Source organism: Mizuhopecten yessoensis, unplaced genomic scaffold (genome assembly GCF_002113885.1).
Source record: "Mizuhopecten yessoensis strain PY_sf001 unplaced genomic scaffold, ASM211388v2 scaffold716245, whole genome shotgun sequence".
NCBI lineage: Eukaryota > Metazoa > Mollusca > Bivalvia > Pectinida > Pectinidae > Mizuhopecten > Mizuhopecten yessoensis.
The window spans coordinates 233,141-254,810 of record NW_018480020.1 but is presented as its reverse complement, the minus strand read 5'-3'; the positions used below and the strand labels follow the sequence as shown (position 1 = coordinate 254,810).

The 21,670-nt window shown below is 36.8% G+C and overlaps 1 protein-coding gene across 1 annotated transcript; it reads right to left on the bottom strand.

Annotated features, from left to right (window-relative positions):
* Positions 1 to 3,123: 3,123 nt before the first annotated feature.
* Positions 3,124 to 20,353, bottom strand: LOC110442299 (microtubule-associated protein futsch-like). The gene is made up of 10 exons (XM_021485828.1): positions 20,221 to 20,353; positions 17,579 to 17,732; positions 16,956 to 17,170; positions 15,758 to 15,954; positions 13,898 to 14,082; positions 9,784 to 13,331; positions 8,617 to 8,771; positions 7,872 to 7,943; positions 7,048 to 7,136; positions 3,124 to 5,670 (listed from the first exon to the last, which is right to left on the bottom strand). Exons 1-10 carry the CDS (start codon positions 20,221 to 20,223, stop codon positions 5,663 to 5,665), a joined length of 4,626 nt encoding a protein of 1,541 aa, XP_021341503.1. The 5' UTR covers positions 20,224 to 20,353; the 3' UTR covers positions 3,124 to 5,662.
* Positions 20,354 to 21,670: the final 1,317 nt, after the last annotated feature.

Sequence of the window (21,670 nt, the reverse complement as noted above, 5' to 3'; positions counted from 1 at the left end):
TAAAAGTTTATGAACGTGTGTGAAACAAGAGGCAAGGATACGACATACGTTTATTTTCGCCTGGACCCAGTCTTTGCATTACGCCACGAAACGAATAACATAAAGTAAATTATTCACTTCGCCGACAAAAAAAGAGAATCATGAAAGACAATACTACCCACCATCAAGATCAAAGAAAATATACTGCTCTTTGGCGAACTCATGCTAGATCGGTATAGACCGATGTCACCGAGGCTCACTACAAAGAAATTCAACTAATTTAGGAATAAAGTGAAGGTAGTCGGTTGGTTTTAATGGTTTAACGTCATTTAAGGACGTGCCTCTATGTGTGTGCCAGAGACGGAGAATGTTGGTGTTTTTACCTCCTTGTGATAGCCGCGCGGGTCTGATGTCGACTTTATAGTGTTTCATCACTGAAATACCATGCCGAAGGCACCCAGCACTGCATTTTGAGGGTGTACAACCAGTTGTTGAAGTCCCGTCAATGTTTCCGATGTTTTCTCCCCGTGTTGTAACATCATGTAATCAAAACCAATGCCCAAGCGACGTAATTGAGGATTGTTCACCTTCTGATTCTTACTTCTATGGTACAGATCCGTTCGCTGTTTCACTCTTGAGGGGAAGTGCTACATCGGAAATATCATCGGGCCTGAACCACATCCAGAAAAATGGAAGATAAAGACACGTGATTGCACCTATACAAGTTGCCGATATATATATACAGGCTGCAAAAAATGAATTGCACTGTAGCACGCACCTGTTCTGTCCTTTCTAGGACTCACCGGTGATGCTAGACCGAAAAGATGAAGGAGTTGCAACCGTTATGCCTCCGAGCGGGAGAGCTAAAAGGTGTCTCATGTTAACACTGACCAAGATGCGCAATATAACATTGTGTATTTGCTTGTTATCATGAATTAATTTTGCAGTTAAGAGATACTCCAGGGGTTATGCTCACGTTCGCTCTCTGCACCCATGGATGCATACACGACAAAACCGAAGGCTCAGTGTGCGCCACCTTGAGGATGAGTCAATAACACTAACCTGATCCTTTGGTGTAAACGGTAAAATGAACAGACTTTGAAGTGGGATGTTGCTCCTCTATAATCTTCAAATGGCATTTATAAGCTTAGCGAATGGTCAGATTTTTTTTATTTTTACTGAAGGCCAATCAAATAGCTAGCAGTGTGCTTTCAATTTTGCTACATATAACATATTCCAGGGTTACAGTGAGCGCAGCTGCATGAAACCTTTGTAGTATCGAGGCTGTACCTATATCGATACAATAAGAAATAAATACAAAATCTGGAGTCAGGCATCATGTTATTTATTAAGGAGCACGTATAAGAACTCCTGCTTCTCAAATGTTACTTCATGTTTTAATGTGATTGACACATGGCAAAGCAAGACATCTGTTAACAGGGACTCTAACAATAACCAATACAAGGCTTGTTACATATTAGGAGTCTTGGAAACCGATTGTATTTCACTCATTCACCCCTGAAATTTCATAATGGACTTTTCCAACCTTTGAATTGGAAGAGTTCAAATGTGTCTTCAGGGGTGAATGAGTTAACCCTTTTCCCCCTAACTTTAGTTGACTCTACCATGCAATGATCTGGAGGAGTCCATTACGGTCTACAGTGGTAAAAGGGTTAAAAAAAAGAGCAATGGAAACGGAAGGTTAAATTGTGGATAAATGTACACAACTTCAAATAATAGTCATCCATCCACTAACTAAACAGTATTAATTATTTCGAATATTCACTATAATTTTACAATTGAAATTAAAACAATAAGCAATGTGAAAGAACAGTACAAGATAGATTAGTGCAGCACCAAAAAGAGAGAAAGAGAAAGAGCTAGAGAGAGAGAAACTTTTAGTTCAAAGACAGAGATAGTATGGAAACCTCAAGAGAGATATGTCATTATCAATGTGTGGTACTTTTTTGTGTTTGGCAAAAAGAGAGCAATAAAAACAGAGGATGAGGAGAATAGCTTTAACATAAAGGGAGATAAAAAGTATTTACTGATGATAGTTTTAAATGATGACCAGTTTAATATGATGCTATACATTTTCTAAAATAGAAGCATTTCTTACAATGACTTTGTCAGTGTTTTCGATCCTTGGCCCACTTCTTGTACACAGGTAAATCAACATACTTTTACATACAGACATAATTCCACCATACAGGTTTGCGTAACCTATGCGCATTTGTCACTCATGTAATGGATATAAAAATAGCACAAAATTTCACCCAGTTAAAACAACACCCAGCAAAATGTATGACATACAGTATTACCGGGCTCATGTAAAAGTACATTTTTTCCATTTTAAGCCATCAAAAAATAACAAATTATAGACAATGTTTGTGCTGCATTAAAACCAATATTGAAAATATTCTGACTTGGTCTACCTCCTAACAATACAGCTAAATTTATGACTATGTCCAGACACTTTTTTTCAAAGAATTGAATCCACAAAAGATGGTTAAGTGGTCGGGTGGCACTCTGAAGGTCACTAAGATTTCTGGATCAGACCTGAAAAGGTAAATTTAAGCTGATAGATCTTGTTTCATATTTGCACATTGTCATTTGATGACAATGGTACTACTATTCCGTCTTTGCGTATTGCAGAGTTATCTTCTCTTGTGAGCAGGTATTGATTACATCATCAATTTTTGAGAAAACAACGTAATTTTATCACACAAACCAATGATGCAACAATCAATACCTGCTCACAAGAGAAGATAACTCTGCAATACGCAAAGACGGAATTGTCGAGTAGGTTGTGAAACTGAATGTGTGGACTGGGACAATTGGAGTGTACTTTTCAATATTCTTGAGGATCATTGTACCACTATCAAAAAATGATTATTAGAAATTGCTTTTCCCAGTATGAATATATAGCTAGCTTATTTTATTCAGACATGTAAAGTGAAACACACATAATTTTTGTTTTGGACTAAATTAGCAATTATAGGTTATGGTCCTTTTTAGGGAGTAAGATCATTTGTAATGATTCCAAGCATTATTGTTTAAATGTATTAACATAACAGATCCATAATAACAATAATATACAACATTTGATATAGCGCCCTATCTAGCTAACATAAGCCACTCTAAAGCGCTTTACAGTACATAGATATACAATTAAGACAATTAGGATATACAATTTTTGAGGAATTAGTGACCGGGGAGATAGTGTGATGGATGAGCTCTCAGCTTGATAATCAATAAGTTTTGAATTTGGTCCTTGAAATGGAGATTTTTTTTAGGGAAAGGAAAAGGACAAGCAACTTAATGCAGAAAAGGGGGGGACTCTCCCCCTTAATTACACCCTCTTTAGTTGTCCCAGAAAACATGAAACACATCTGATGAAATGTGCATTGGAAAAATATCAATCTGCGAGTACTTAAATTGAGCATAAAATGTCGACAATAATGAGGAACCAGGAAAATGTCTGTTCTTATGCAAGCATACAGTCAGAAATAGATAACTGCTTCCATATCATCTTAAAAACTGATAAACTATATGAAAACAAATAGACTAATTTAGTCAGCTACAGTTTCTGCTGGTACCACCAGCTGTATACATGAGTGTTTACATTGATAATCAGCAATCAGTTCAAAATCATAATCAATAATCAGTTTGTAATTAGAAGTAGTAAGCCCATTGATGATTGCTTGCATAATCAGTTTACCACTTCATGTGACTGTATACCCAAATAAGAAGCCCGAGTTTCTTCTGGCTCTGATAGCAGACAGATAGATGTCTGGTGTCAGGGCAAGAGGAAACTCGGGATCTATCGGTCAAAATGTCTTAAGTCTGGTGTCAGGGCCAGAGGAAACTCAGGTTACCAAATAAGATGGCAACACTATTGTTACATCAATATTGACAAAGTTGTGTGCTATAATGGGTACATTAAGATTCCTTCTTTTATCATGAATAGATTACAACCAACATTTACAGTTTTGATATTTTTCAACATTACCGTCAACCAAAAAAAAAAAAAAGTTATAAAAGACTTTCAATGCATATTGTACACTGCATACATTTGAATTCAGTATTGAACAAATTATACCGATTATTGAAATTATTATCAATAATCGGATCTGAAAAGTGAAAACCTGTCAAGTTTTGTTATAATTGATCATCAGCCCACTACTAGTATACATATACAAGTTATAATATATATAAATGTTTGAGAAGAATAAATAATGGTTACACACTATACATATACATAATACATTGTACACACATTCATCTGTACACTGTACAAAATATGTACAGTCGTGGATTTTTTAATCAGACATTTTCATTCATGCAAATAAAATCTTATGAAAAGAACATTTACAATGTACATCTATTCATAGCTGCCAGAACTAAAAGCATAAAATAGACAAGACATTTAAAAAAAAAAATACATAGATAATTGTCTGTTTCACAACTATATATTTCCAGGCACAAAAGCGAACACATATTAAAATTAACACATGAATATTGTACATACTTCTCACATGGTTCAACTCAATAAAAAAGTAAAATATTGAAAAGTTGTGTTAACAGATTTCACAAAGACGTTGTCCTAGTATCAACAAACTATGTGTACTCCCACCAGCACACAGGATAATGCCCTACTGTTAATGTGACTAGACATTTCTACAGTCCTACTTCCTCGGATTCACATAACTTTCAGAGATTAATAAACATCTTATATAAAACATTGAAATGTATCTATTTGTACATTATAGCAATCTTTCACAAACAATCCTTTTACTTTTAAGCTTTGTATTGTGTTTTATACAGTTACATTGTTTTATTAAGTACATTGAATCCCTGTCAATTTACATAACTGTAAACCAACATTAATATATTACACCCTAAAGTGAGCTGGCTGTGGGATAATTTACACATGAACTATTTTTGATATCCCCAAAATGATGTTGCAATGTCACATCATATTACTGCATGCATATGTAATCAATGAATTGAATGAATAATAAAGTTTGGAAATGTACTTTAAATTTACGTTTTGGTTTTACTTTGGTACTTATTTGGAATCACAATAATTGATTTTGGATTTTCTCGACATTAATGAAAGTGTGAACAAGGGAACATTTACTTAGCCTTCGCTTCTCAATATTCCTTCTTAGTATATCACACTCGTCGGATAATTATCTAATATATGATGTTTTTAATGAATCCTATGAATAAACAAATTCAATTTCAAAAACATGATATGACATGACAGGGTCCAGTAATTCAAGTGCAGTTATTAAGTTTAATTTTCATTTTATATTAAAACATATTATTGCCAAACAATCAGAAAATATACAATGTTTTCATGATCTCTGTCCTAAGGTTATCACTTAGAATCCTGACACACACAGTTTTCATTAAAATTTTCAAAAAATATAAAAACATTTGAGTTTCGGAATTTTCATGTTTGTCTCATAAAGCTGATAGCGGTTTGAGCAAATGACCGCAGATATCAACAAAACGTGTTTCTCATTCTGTCTTAAATCTGTTATGTATCTTACACGCTTGTACAGAAATCATTGTTTCAGTCGTCAAATGCAATTAAGGTGAATAATTACATATCGGTCTTTTCCAAACACAAGTTTGATCATGAGATTGGTTTTTGAGAGCTCCTCCGGGTCGTCTAAGTAGCTGTAAAGAATAATAAGAAGGATTTTACGAACACAAACATGTAATAGGGCTGTGTTTACTTTAATACACATTTGTAACGAGCAAATATTAATAAAACAAAGACCTATTTGAATGCATATAGTGGCCTAAAAAAAGTGAGTACAAAGAATATATTGTCCCCTAAAACATAGGTAGCAGTGTACAGTAGAGGGTTGTGGCCATGGGTGATATTTTTGTTAAATGGCTAACCCCTGTATAATGATATGTAAAAAAAAATATAAATAAAACTGTACTAAAATTGGTATAAGCATGATGAAGTGGGCTATGTGAGCTTCACATTTGTAAAAAAGAAAGATTTTTTTGGTTCGAGAATAAAATAATTTTGGCCATAATCCGAAAGGGTGCATACACATGAAAAGCTAGCTTTACAGGAGGTAAAATTTTGACAACAGCACACGACGCAAAATTGCAAAAAATCAAGTTTTACAACTTTACTGGGACCCAGATAATTCTGCAACCAGGTAGGTAATCTTTAATTTCAGACAGAGCTCAGGAAAAAAATTACCAGTTGCGGGGGTTAAATTTTGGGTTGAAAATAGCAATTTTTGGCATTTTTTGGTAATTTTTGATGTGGTAACCATGGTTTTCACACATGTGACATACATAGAAAAAAGAGGTTTATACACTTCTCAGTACTTTATATGTATTGTAAATGTAATGCAGTTTACAAATATATATACATGTATACATGTGTTGTGTAGGGTAAATCCGCTGTGTTTACATTTCCTTGACATGTGCCTTGTTTATCAGAGTCGGGCCATTTCTACTGTATTCTGCTACCATATTCTTAAATTTATTTTTATTTTTTAAAACTTTTATTTTTCACATCATTTAGAGATGGGTTGAACATCATGTATTCTTTTTCTTTTTGGATAATTTTTCTAAATCAATTTTGACAAATATGTAAATTAACACATCTTCAATACTGAATAGGGCTGTCACAATATATAGGAAAACAGGTATATATCACAATACCACGTATGTCGTATCGTACCACAATACAGAGATGAAATGTTGCTGTATCGCAACATTTTTCAAAAGCATATTTTTATCTGTTTGATGTTTTAACTTTGCAAATTACAACAAATTCTAACAGATATGCCAATAAGCTTAAAGCAGGCTTTTAAAAGTTCAAATTTTGTAATCGATAATTGGTTTGACAAAAATCTGAAATCTATGTAATCCATTTTATATATGATTAAGATCGATAACATTCTGACAACTTATCATAAAATTGAGCACATATATCGTATCGCAATATAATCATTCTGTATTGCAAAATATGGTGACAGCTCTTGGCATATTGTGACACCACTATTACTGAATAACGCGCCCTACCATATGTCTTCTTGGCTACAGGTGTTGATGTATTGCTCATAGAACCTTTGGACCTTTTTGGACCTTCAATGTCTTCCCGTCTTAATTTCCTGGAAAATCAAGAATAATTTTTAAGACATCTAAATTAAAAAAAAAAAATCTTCTTTATGACATCCCTCTTTCCCCTCTTAAGAAACATCTCTGTCCCTACAAAAGATGTTTAAATGTCATCGAAATGGGAAAAAACACACCAGTCCCCAAAGTATATTTCACCTAAAAAACACACCTGTCCCCAAAGTATATTGTATCTAAACCAGCCATTTGGATTGATATGTCTCGCCTATGCCCCGCTTTGACCATCAATGCGCATATCAGATAAACTACCTTAAACGAAAAACTTAATGTTGATGGAGAAGCTGACAAAGTCAATGGACCATGAAAGGTAGGCTGCATCCATCATTTGATTCATGAGTTGAGATTCTACAACTTGAGATGCATCTATGGTCCAAGTTTCGTTGGTCTAGCACTCATACCTTCAGAGAAACTAACTTAAGCGCAAAAACTTAATGTTGACGCTGCTGGGAAAGGAACACCTTAGTCTCGCTTCCACTTTATGGAGACGAGACAAAAGCACACCAGTCTTTACAGTACATTCCAACCTACAATTTTTTCTTTGAACTGTTTGGAGTTGGACTTTCCTTGGGTCTAAACTTCTCCTAGGACTGTATTGGACTAGTGTTCACTTGTGATTTTATGGGTCTAGACTTTTCTTTAAACTGTACAAGGCTACACTTTCTTAACCCACGGAGAGTGGTCAAATAACGTATTATATTTGGACAACTTACGACGTAAGAGACATCTCTTTGTACGACACCTGTGCAGTTCCCCTCCTCTGTCGTTTGTTTTCTGGTTCATTGCTGTAAAACAACCGCTCAATGTATATCAATTTGTACAAACATTTTTACTTTTGGCCTGCAATACTTTATCACTGTGAAACATTTTAACTTTTTTATATCTTGATCCAATTCCCCTAGTATTTCTGTGTTGTTTTTCATTGAAATACCACTTTGGTATTTTAAAATGATGAAACATTTAATTTGGATATGTCGAATCTGTCGATATAAACATTTTAAAAGTAAAACATGAGTATAATGATAATGTGAATGGAATGCAATTTTATTTGGCTGCAACAGCCTTTTGATTCATAATGTTTTTCAATATAGCAAACTGCATGACGTATTTTGTATTTCCACCCGATATTTGTCTTTAGTCTCAAACTAGTAAATCTAATAACAATGCCAGGAACTGGAACTTTTCACTGCATTGTTGAATTCACTGTTGTATCCTTCCGCAAAAAGTGTGAAAATTACCCTGTATACAGCATCTTACAGCTATTTATTCAGAGCCAGGTCAAAGTAATACCTAACAATCTATAAATGTCAAAGCTAGTTAAATTTCACTGCATACAAAAAGATTTTCAAAACTTTGTCAGCTGTTACTTGAAGCTTGAGTCAGCTTGTTGACAATTTTAAAAACTGATCCAAACTGGGATACAAAAACTGCTCCACAGATGTGTTGACATTTACTCACCTGCAGCCCATGTCTAGTTTTGAGAAGTCAAAGTTGCTGAGGCCAGCTGAGGGCTGTGACCCTATCGACGTCTTACTCTGTTGTTTGTCTAGTGACACGAGCTTCTTCCTGATGTTCTGCATTTGTTCCGAAAATCCCAGAGCAGGTCTGTCATTCTGTAACACAGATGCAGTGTATAAGTAAAATAAATGTTTTCCACCGAGTTACGATCATGAAACAAACTAGAGCAATTTTCAAAAAATATTGATGAAAACTTTCGGGAATACAGCTTTATTTTTTTCCGTATCGCTTTATTTCATTTTTGTGAAAAAATCACAAATCCCACACCCCGCTCCCCTATGGATTCAATGAAAAAGATATTCGGTTGAAAAAGTCAACGGAACAGATAAAAAAGACGAAGGCTTCACTTCACTATGTCCCTGGTAAAGTGACCCAAACATAGCCCAAAGTTTTCCAGCCACAAAACCTAATTTTGATCATTCTTCAACAGATTTTGTTAAAAAAAAATCAATTGGAAAGTTAGGACTTGAATGTTACTACTAAGTATTTGTACATGTTGCAGGCAATTTCCGACACCATCATTGAAGCTGCCGACAGAGTGATCACAAGCTATGTTGCGTTTGCTTTGTAAGTGACAGGGGGTAGATGGTAGGGATACAAATTATCTGATGCACATTTTACTGCAAACTGCAATCATATTATACTGTATTCCACTGCCATCCTTAATGAGGGCGAATTATCATTACATCGAATATAGGTTAACAAGATAACACCTACCTGGTAAAGTGATTATATATGCAGGGCATATTTGACACTGATCGAATATGGATTTTAACAGTGAAAGGCAAAAAATCTGACTGGGTGAAAGTGTCCTGGTATATATACATTTGGTATGGTTTGTTTGTGTTTTACGTCCTACTAACAGCTATAGTCATTTAAGGACGTGCCAGGTTTTGGTGGTGGAGGAAAGCCGTAGTTCCAAGAGAAAAACCACCGACCTACGGCCAGTACCTGGTGACTGCCCCACGTGTCATGAACCCATGACCCAGTGGTGGAGGACTTTTGGTAGCAGATTGTTGGACGCATAAAACACTTGGCCACTGTGGCCCTGTCCTGGTAAAATACAATACAGATGGTATTTTGGCTAAGACTAAATATTTTACATACCTCCTTGTCTGTACTGGAAATTGTCTCATTGACCGAGTTGCTGTTTCCTGGAGTCTGCTGCTCAGCTTCAGAAACTGAACTGCAATTGGATCGGCGCCGCTTACTGGTACTTTTCTTCGCACTTTTCAGTTTCTTTAACTTTGAACTCACTGTTTTGTCTTTTGGAGTGGCCTTTGACCCCTCTACAGTAGGTGTACTTGGAGTTTTTGGCAACTTAATCTTATTAGTTTCTACATTATAGTTATTGGAAAGATTCTCAAAATCGAAAAATAAATCCTGGTCCTCGAAGGTGTCCATTGTCTGTTTGCTTAGCTTCAGACTTCTGCCTCTTTTGGTCACAAAGAGACCTTCAGCCAAGCGTGGAATCTCATCTCCATCACTAGCATCGATCCTCCGTTTCTTCTCTGACGAATTGTCCTTTTCTTCAACACTTTTTGCATCCTCTTTTGTTTTAGTCGTGTTTGATTGTTCGTTGGTGTCCAAGGAATCTGAGCTGTTGCTACTACTTTTCTTGTGAAGTGACAACTTTTTCTTCGCCTTCACTTTCTCTTTTGGCGGTGGTGGTGATGATGACACGATAATAACAGATTCATCAATCTCTACGTCATCATCTTTATTTTCTTTCACGCCTGACTTTAACAAGTTCTTATTCGCAATGTTTTTCTGTGCTGACACACTGGCCTTATCCTCATCAGAGCTTGCTGGGACCTGGTCCACTTCAGCTGTAGGACTTCGAGACTTTTTTTTAGGCAAATCATTTATCTGTTCTTCATCACTGTGAAGTACCACAACTTCTGGCTGTTCCTGTTCCTCCGATGCGTTTGTCTTGGATTGCGTTCCATGTTTGGAAGCAACCCCTTCTTCCCCTGTCGATTCCTCTTTTTTCTTGGTCCTAGATCGGGCCCTTGACCGACTCCTTTTAAAGGCACCCTTCCTTTCCTCCTCAATTAAATCTGCATCGGCAGTCTTCATTTTTCTAAGTTCTTTGTCAGGTGTTTCTTCAACATTTATACAGTCAATACCTTTTGATTTTGTTTGGGATGATGATACATCGGTCTCACTCTGTGAATCAACTGTGTCTTTTCTCCGTTGACTTTTTGATCTCCCCCTTGATTTCCTAGTGACAATATCAAGGTCTTCCTTGTCTTGAATTACTCTCCCCCTTGATTTTGATCTCTCTCTTCCTCTTGATTTTCGGCTGACAATATCTTCCTTAGTTGGGCTTTCTCTATCTGATGACCTTGCTGTCGACGTATGACCTTCATTCTCTTTTTCAAATTTAGATTCAGAAGTCTTCACATTTGCATCTTTGATTTGCCTGCTTCCAGAAGTACTTCTTGATTCATAAATATTGGAGTTACTGTCGACATCTTCCAATGGAATATCCTTTTCCGAGATGTCTTTGTGATGTCGACTCCTGGACCGTGTCCTGGATTTTAGTCCATTCTTTTCGCTCAACAAGTTTGTGTCTTCATTAGTATCCCTTTTTCTTTTGATGCTTCGTGATCTGGAGTTGGTACCATCACAATCAGAATCCAAATCGTCTTTCGGTGAAATGACATCCTCTTCTACCTGCTCTTTGCGCCGTCTGCTTCGAGATCGTGTTCTGGAGTTCATCTCATCTATCTCACTTCCTTTTTTTCCATCATTGTCAACATCCTTTTTCCTATTTCTACTTCGGGACCTTTCAGTAACAACTTCACTCTCAGATTCCACATTGTCCTTCCTACGTCTGCTACGTGACCTTCCCCGTGACTTGAAATTTTCAGCCTCTTCTTCAATTCCACTAGAACTAGATTCCTTGGGGTTTGCTGGGACAGGGGAAGCTACCTCTTTTGTGTCCTGTCTACGCCTGCTGCGAGACCTCCCTCTTGACTCCAGATCATTTACAGCTATTTCATCTGTTTCTGCTTTTTCCTCCCCCTCTTGCCTACGCTTGCTGCGAGACCTCCCTCTTGACTCCAGATCATTTACAACTATTTCATCTGTTTCTGCTTTTTCCTCCGCCTCTTGCCTACGACTGCGGGACCGGGCCCTCGAGCTGCGACTCTCAATTTCATTATCAGCGTCCCCTTTCCTTGTTCTACTTTTTGACCTGCTGCGTTTCTGTACTGGGGGCTCGGGTGAGCATTCCTTCAGAGGTTCGTAATACACCGGATTGTCGGATAAAAGTTTGATATCAGCGGGTTTACTTCCTGCTGAAGTTTTCTCTTTCTGTTCTTTCCCACAACTCTCTCTGAACTGACTCAGCGACGGTTTGTTAACATTGTCTCTCAGCGACTCATTCATGGACAAATCGTACACCGAGCCTGTTGTCTTTGCTGTTGTAACTTCCTTAGCTTTTGGAGTCCTGTCGTGAAAATCAAATATTGATTTTAGTTCCTTAGGTGATTCTGGCACGGTATCTTTCCGCCCTTTACTCCTGCTCAATTTTATCTTTGATTTTGTTCGAGCTTTCAGTGGCAGCTTTGAGGGAACTGGTTTTCTTGACCCATCCATTTCCTTCCTGGATGCCGAGAAGATAATTTTACCCGGACGCGGAATACGGAATTCCACAGATGCTGGCTTGCTCAGTGTCTCAGAATCTGATGAATCAGAAGAGTTAGGCAACAAAGTAATGCTTTCACTTCCTTGCTTGGATGTTTTAGGAATTTCTTTTTCCGATTCTGATCGACTGCTTTTCGTAGCCTCTATTTCCGTTGATTGATTTTGTTCAGAGTTAGCCAATTGAATAAGCTGTGTGTTATCAATTACCTCAGTCATTTCCATGTCTAGACTGAAACATTGTGTAACATCTTCAGGATTTCCCACTAGAACAGGCGACAAGCTTAGATTGCTGGCTGAATTCGAAAGCGCAGGTGGGAGCAGATATGTTTTGCGTCTATCATCTGCAGTCTCTCCTACACTTTCGACAGACAAACATTCAGCTGACTTGGAAGTGCCGGGCTTACAGGACTCCCTAACCTGTTCCACTGCCGGCACCACAAAAGTTTTTCTACGGTCCTGTACGTCAGCACTGTCAGCACATTCAGTAACAGTCAACCCTGGCTTGTCCAGCCTTCCTTTTGATCTTGACCTTGTCTTTGAACTAACTACAGGTGACTTGGGTTTTTTTGATGGTTGGGATAGCATGTTTAATTTTGAGGAGGAATCACTTCCTGCTGCAGAGCCTTTGTCGGATGGGTCTTTGCCTGTTTGTGAATTCTTCGCGGCTGGTTTGCTTTCTTCATTTTCCATATCTGAAGCATGTTCCTTAGAAAACATTGATTTTGACGGCATATTATCAGACATCTTTGAGGTGTTAATAACAAATGTGCCTCGTCGATCCAATTTCTTGCTTCTCACAGCAGGACTACCAGCTTGAACATCCACCTGCTCCGCGGAAGCGGAAGCAGACGGAGGCTTAGATGTGTTAACTGGAGGAGACTCTCGGCTCTTCTTCTTCAACACTCGCTGTGGAGCCATCTTGACACAGCTGTCACCACTGCTATCACTGAGAGATTTTGTTTTATGTGGTTCTTCACTTTCGTTGTCTGACTCTTGAATATCTAAAAAAAGATAGTTATCAATGATGAAGTAATCATTCTTATAATTGACAGTCACAGCTATTCCATACAGAGCATATATATATACACTCTCTATTGATAGACGAAACTTCCCATGTTTCATATGAAATTTATAATTTTGTCACCTCGTTGTACAGGTAAACAGTACCAATTGTTCACTCAGTAAGGGACCAGATGATCTTGAAACGTTGTGACACATTTAATACTTACAAAGTACATTGTTGGTGTATAATGCTACAGGTTGATATATATATATCATTAAATATCTATACTGATTTCTGTGTTTCTTTTAGAACTCCATTTTAGAGTAGAAGAGTTATGTGAGTTTGTATTTTTAATTTGCTATCTCTCAAAAAAAAATCTTACAAAAACTTAATAAAATTGTATCTAGAATGGGGTTCAAGATGACAAGTGATTTTCTTGACCAAAGTCTTAGATACCTCTGCCTTCAACCTCGTTTGTGTCCAAATGAGCCAAAAAACACTAGGGAGTTAATTTGCAAGTTTCTCACATACACATTCTTATCTATAATATATATCTTTTATTACCTGTGATGTGCTCCATCAAGTCACTTGGAGGCGTTATATCGTCGAGCAGTACAGAGGTCTCTGCAATCATACTCATATCGTGGGAGATGGCCGAGAGTGGCGATGGTCCTGACTCCGACGGCAGGTCATCTTTGCTTGGTAACATTGACGAGAACACCATCTTTGGGATCTGAGAGAAAAGAGACCTACAACAAAATAACATTTTTATCTTTTGCAGGTCTTTTAGGAACCAACAAGGGCAAACGAATACTAAAAAAATAAAAAAAATATTAGAGTTCTTCAGTTAGGATAAAAGATGACACAGTTCTGCATGACTGCCATGAGCAACCAGCATGAGATGAACTATGGAAAATGTACCAATCAAGGCTAGAAATTGATTTTAAACATCACTATTCATTTAGACTAGTAGTTTCCAATACTTTATATTACCAGTCCATGTGCAAATTTCACTGGCCTAATATTATTCAACATGCTAAGTTATAATAAAAAAAAATTGACTAGTCAATCAGACTAGCAGTTTTTAAAACCACTAGTCCAATTGGAGATTTCACCTGTCCCAGACTAACGGGATACCCTTATTGTCTAGCCTGTCCCAGACTAACGGGATACCCTTATTGTCTAGCCCTGCCGAGTCTTGGTAATCAGGATTTGTCAACTTGTGCATCACTGAAATAATGTACCTATGTATTGAACATTTCAGTTGGGAAGTATCACTTCAAATATTGAAGATGTCATATTGACATATAATAAAACATAGTTGATAGTTGGCCACAGTAGGTTGAAGTCCAGTAGTTATAGTTATGTCCTGTACAAAGCCAATAATAGGATATAGTATGTAATCAAAACTGTGCTACTGGCAATGTCGTTATGATGACAAAGCTGAGCAACTGGCTAACGTAACTGATAGAACTGTTAAATCATAGAGACATGTAGTTGTAACTCTGAATTTATAGTAATGGGAAGTAATTCATGTCAATATAGCTTGTCTTACCCTATTGTACTGTACATTTTTGGCACATCCCATATTTTCATAAACAGTACATTGAATTCTGGAAAAATGGGGGCCAACATATGCCATTACTTTTCTCTCTCTCTTCCTGACTGTCTTCCAAATGCTTGATCAATTAGTTATTTTTACTAGAAGTAAATCAATGAGTTTTTTCCAAGGGATGCACATGTATCAAATTGATTGTTCGTGAATATTTCAGTTGAGAAACAAAATGTAATGGGATAAAGTGCAGAACTAGTGTTGTTACAATGAACTGATGATTAATCCTTTTACCATAACCTATGGCTAACTATAAATTGATCGTGATTTTCTATTATGGACAATGGTTCGACTTTGACAGGAAAATTTTCAAGAGTTATTGAGATTCAGAATAGACCTGAAATCTGATTATACAAACAATGTTGCTCATTTGTTTTATCATAAATTCCCAACATTATTGTATAAAGCCTGGGCTTCAGTTTACTTCCAAATGGTGGTATATAACCTCCTAAAATGGCTGTTGAGCCTCGAAAAACATTTGTCTCTAGCTATGATTTCAAAAAGTATCCACTACATTTTACTCATTTCAATGAATGCTCCTCTATTTTCTTTCCATCTAATGATGAATTAACGATTGTTTGTTTGAGAAACAGTGCCGATTGATCATGAATTTGAATCAATTCCAAACATTATTGTAGAAAGCCAGGGTTTCAGTTTACTTCCAAATGGGGGTATATATATGACCTCCTAAAATGGCTGTTGACCCTCAAAATGTTGGGATGCTTGCCATATAAAGGGGTCAGACTTTGTTATAATTTACGTCTGATTTTATAGCCAACTTTCATGTCTTTTGAAAACACGGTAGGCTTTACCTGCAGTGACCTTCAAAAGTTCCATGCGACATCGAAGTTTCGCTGAGAGAGCTACCGAGCGAGGCGTCGCGATGACCGCCACTGGAGTGACGCGACAACAAATTACACATATCCATTACGTCGTCCATGCAGGCAAACGCATCATAGAAAAGTCGCCTCATGCCGACCATCTTAGTCTTCAGTTCCGACATGTGTTTCTGCAATGGAAGGCCGACATTTATATAAAGTTTTAACTTATGAATATATATCCATCCTAAGTTGTGGTGTATATATATGCTCCAATTGATTGAATGCCAAATAATTATAAGGCTTAAATAAATATCAGGTATAGATATGTTTGGCGTAACAAGACCAACCCAGGAAAAAACAGTCAGACAGTTATGAATTCTTTTTACAGAAATAATCAATATTATCAAAATTAGATTTGCTTGGTGTGATGATTACATCTCAGATCACTTATGAATCATCGAGTGATGCATGTTAGACCTCTATCATTGACAGGATTACATCATGTATAGAAAAAACAATTACTTGTATTTCTGCTATCAACCTCAGAAAAAATAGGGTAGGTAGGTAATATTTATTTTTTAATATTTTTACTAATTATTAAACTATGCTGATATAGATTAAGAGTCCTGAATTTAACAGTGGCTATCAATAAATGCCAATAAAAACTGTAGGGTGGGCACAAAAATCTCGGGTAGGTAGCTATAGGGTTAGCCAAAACAAGATTTTTTTTCAATTTGGCCTATGCATTTTTGTCAAAACTGTTAGAACTATAAAATCACTTTTACTGACATATTTCGTCTTTGCGTATTATAGAGTATCTTCTCTTGTGAGCAGGTATTGATTGTTACGTCATTGGTTTGTGTGAGAAAATTACGTCGTTTTCTCAAAAATTGATGACGTAATACTCTCACAAACCAATGACATAACAATATTAATCAATACCTGCTCACAAGAGCAGATAACTCTGCAATGCGAAAGGACGGAATATTGTATATATTTATTGAACAAGTTTTCAAATTGATTCTGATAAGTTAAAAGTTCGGGCTAGACAAGGATCACATTACGTGAGCGTAAAGATGACTGAAGATTCAGCACAATTAGATTTGAATTTGTCGTTGTGAGTTTACATATGACAGATATAGGAGGTTCTGCTCGTTGATTAAACCCGAATCCTATAATGTATAAGTACCTTTAACCTGGCATTGACTTCATTTTCAATGTCCCCATCTTTCAGTCCAGCCACTCTTTCTAAAGTTGTGAGTTTCATGTGAAGTTCTTGGTTTGATCTCTGTAGCTCCAGGTTTGAATCATTAGCAAAACGGAGAGCCTCCCTAGACCTCTCCAAGTTAAAGGCCAGCGCCTTGTTGTTTGCCCGCAAACTCTGCTTCTGTATCGAAGTACTCACTAAAGAGAGTTGAAGATTATGAATATTACAATGTAACGACACATTTATCAAATTAGCTATTCTTGTTACAAACTACAAGTACAGTGTATATATATACATGTTTAATACAAATCAAATTGATATTTTCTCTTTTCAGGACAAGTATAGATCATATATTCAGTGGGTTTTTTTTGTCTGGCTTTTGAGCCAAAAATAGGCTTGCTTCTTCCTCTTTCAAAAAAGTGTGCTATTTTCCCAAAATGACAAAAAATATCTTCATAATTTCCTTAAAAATAATAATGTCATTTTTCCAATTCATAAAGGATCAGGCTGTTATAAAATTCAGTGAGAAAAAACCCACTATTTATGTATACCATATATGCGTAGTCATTACATAACGTGTCAGCCAGTTCAGTATATATACTCACAACTAATATTACTACGACCATAGCTGAATGTTTTCTTCTTCTTTGTTGAGGATGAAGCATTCAGATCCAGCTTCTTTTTCTTTATACGCTTCAAGACTCTTGGCTTCTTTTCCTTTGGGGTTTCAGTATCCATGGTAACCAAGTTATTTTCCTCCTGTTTATGTAGGGAAAGAAAATAGAAAATCATATAATATAAGTGTGCAATCAATTGTTGAAACTCATACACAATTTTTTCTCAATTTAGTATTCTTCAATTTCAATGGGGCATCTCAAATTAAATTTAAAATGGCTTACACTGTATATTATGGCCACTTCAAATTACTATATCCTCGCAACTTTTGAAAAACGTTTTTATTTAATTGTTTTTTTTATTTCAGAGCCGATCTGTCAAATGATTATAAAATCCTAATTATGTCAGAATAAATCTATGTATCTAAGTACATGTAGTATCTATATCCTGACCACTGTACTAGTTGTAACATATAATTATCATCTCTAACCCAACCCCTCTCCCCCCCCAAAAAAGGTCTTGAATGCAGTTCAGGTATCAGTGTAATTTCGGGTCATCTGATAAGTTCTGTCAAAATTATTGATGTAGGTCTATATGTATATATGTAGACATCTGTAGTTCAAAGCACAAAAAAAACCATGGAAATCTGGTAAATATATAAGCAGTCAGTTACTAGTCTGGTATTTCTAACTGTTGAAGGCATATACATATATACATTTAGGGGATAACCATACTGTATTTTGATATGTGCGGCGGTATATCATGACTACCATAGGTATACTGTCGCAAATTGTGATCACTGTAATCGCGATATACCGCACAAATCTCAAAATCCAGGATGGTTATTCCCATTTTAATTCATATAAGCCACAAAACTAAAAGAAACGACGATTTTAAGATAGTTTTGAGTGTTTTCTTCAAATTCTGGGTTACTCTGCCATAGATTGGCGACGTCAGAAATATTCAAAGTGAGGCGGAATTACATTGACCATTCAGGGTCATGCTATTGTTTATGACGTCATGATCATGAATAATCATTTTCATGACGTGTCAGGTTCAGTCAGTGTCATTGACATCATTAACAATCGCCATCCAGGCTTTATATATGCAAATGAGAAATTTGCGGACAGTATATTGTGGTTATACTGTCACAAATTATTTTGATTGACCAATCAAATGTCGTGTTAACTACATCTCAAACGAATTAGAATTTTGTTTTCTGATTTATATAACGTGAAAAGCTTTTTAGGGGCAGCAGAACACTTGTTACAGTAGTGTACTGGTACATGTGTAAATGCCTCACAAGGGGTTACCCAAATCTGGGTTGTAAATAGGGTTAAAGATTTGGAAAAAGAAGGGAGGTACAGGTATACATGTGTTGATTGCTGGGTAACCAGGTGACTCAATATTGGTTGGACCATTAGCCTATAGCTATAGGCCTCTATAGTTCGGAGGTCCTGGATTCAAGCCTGGTCTGGCCCAGAAACATTTTCTCTCACCGAATATATATATACACCTTGTACATTTATATACATAATTATAGCTCACATTAAACACCAGCTGTGTCGACCATTATCGTAATGTAAGACACATGCTCATGACATGTTCACCTTAAGCTTGGCCACATTCATTTAAGGCCTGCTTTAGCATTTACAGAAGCTAGCTGGTCTGTCATGTGTTTCCCATAAAATATGACATTTTAAAAATACACAAACCAGTTGGTCTGCATGCGCATATATATATATATATAACAGGCCCCTAAATTATTGGGTTTTTAATCTGGATGTTAATTTGCATGGAACTGACAATGTGAAATCAAACTTTCAAACTACCATGATGCATTCTGACTTTCCATTGAACTGCATCAGTTAGGCCTACGCTATATTATAACAGGTTGTTAATTTTGGGGATCATTAATATCCAACTCCAACACTTGAACTAAGTGGTTAAATATATCCCTATTAACCCTTTCACCACTGTAGACCATAATGGACTCATCCAGATCAATGCATGGTAGATCTAGAGTCCACTAAATATAAAGTTACATAGGGGTGAAATGGTTTAAAAGATGTTGGGATTGTCCATCGCTTGAGGAAATGTCCCTGTTTGTGGGTGCAAAAGGCCTTGTTAGACGATCTGAAATGATGTGTGTTTTCAATATAAATTACAAACTGTCTTTGTAAATTTTCTATGCAAAGAGGGACAGTCCCTCATATTCATGAATGTTTATTAGTGTGATGATCACAACCTGACCAAATCGTCAGTTGCTTGCTGGGTGACCGTGTTTCTCGGGAGTGAAACGAACGTAAAACCAATCAAACTGACAGACTAAAACTTCATGCATTTGCGTCAAACTTCAAATTTATATGAGGCGAGTGACCTCGAGCTCCCCACTACCAACAGTCAACACCTTCATCTAATCGAAGCTAGCTCAAATTCATGTGTTGCTTTGCCAAGCACACTGATTAAAATTCTTGCTTACGTATACTACACAGAAATTAAACTGCAACTGTGACAAAACAAGTCATACAATATTTTCAAAACACAACAACTGACAGTGGTAAGGTGGTGATCAATTGCTTTGCAACAAATGTCATCATGTCAATTACACAAAGCCGTGGCGTGGTATTACCATAAAATAATATGTTATACACTATCAAGTACGCTTCGGCCAACGTGGCATAAATATCCGACCACATACAGTCCCAGTAGCCTAACTCCTTCGATAATCACAACATCGCAATCAGCCGGGACATTCAACCGTTGGCGCTAAGAATTGTCAAGGGAGGCTACTCTTCACAGAATGCGATACATGTTTTAGGCTGCACACTACTATATCACTGTGTAGGACTGACACCGGATATAGCTAGTACCGATTTTTTCCGATATTTCTTGTATTTTATGGTAGTGTAGAGACAAATAGATAAGCACGACAGTCAAGCATAGACGTAATTCATATCTGAAACAGGAGGCATGCACAGCACGCGTCAGGTGATTTGGTACTCAGTCGCCCGCCGAGCGACAAATTTTAATCCCTGTCGCTCGTAGCCGCGGGATGATCGCGGAAGAAACGCCGGCTATATCAAGGTATATCCGCCGGCTTTACATTGATAAGCCCTCCGTGACTATCCTGCGTTCATGGGTGATGGGGATTAAGTCTGGACAGAGAAAATACAGTATATTACTAGTTCAAGTTCTGTTCCAACTTTGGGCCATTTATGTGTCTGCTGTGGCCGCTGCTGGCCCTGTCTACGGTACCACAGATGCACAGTTACAATCGGCACACCGAACAGAAAGCGCTACTTGAACTTCCCAAAACGCCATAACATACAAGGGGGAAAATCCGTCTTGTAGTGGATATTTAAAAAGAAACGAGTTCCACGAGAACTATTTTAAATTACCCATGTATGCTAAATATAAAGTAGCATTGCCTTGTAACGTGACGTATATTGGGGCAACATTTACGATGTGCAAGTGTCCGTTAATTTGACTAGATTACACGATTTCCCCTTTAAACAATCCAGATTATAATTGAAAAGGACCGGTACGTTAATTAACACATCATTATTAGTGTCTCCGTTTGGTATACATTGTATATAATGTTATCACAGTTTACTGATCAACATAAGTTTATTGAAAAATCTACCGAGGCGGACAAGCCGACGGTCCCTGCACTGTGATATCACCCAAAATTATTGGTTGGTCTGAAACGTCAATCACATCTCAGCACAGTTACCCATCCTGTCATAATGGGCGGAGCTTACGCAATACACCGCATCATGCGACTGATTAGATGGTGTGTATCGTCGAGGTACTGCCCACTCAATTCCCCAAATTTTCGTATTTTTATTTGTGTTTGTAGAAATGAAAAATAAAAAGACGGTTGTATTAAATTATGAACAGAATGAAAATATTGGTCCTTACAAGTCAACACTTTAAATAAATGTTTAATATGGTTTCTCCTACCTGTAACATGGACCTCGCTAATTTCATGTTACCTAATATTATTTTATTCCGTGTGTATCTGTCGGAGACAACAAGTGTTCGTATGATTTCACGTGTAACTATTGCAATACAAAATT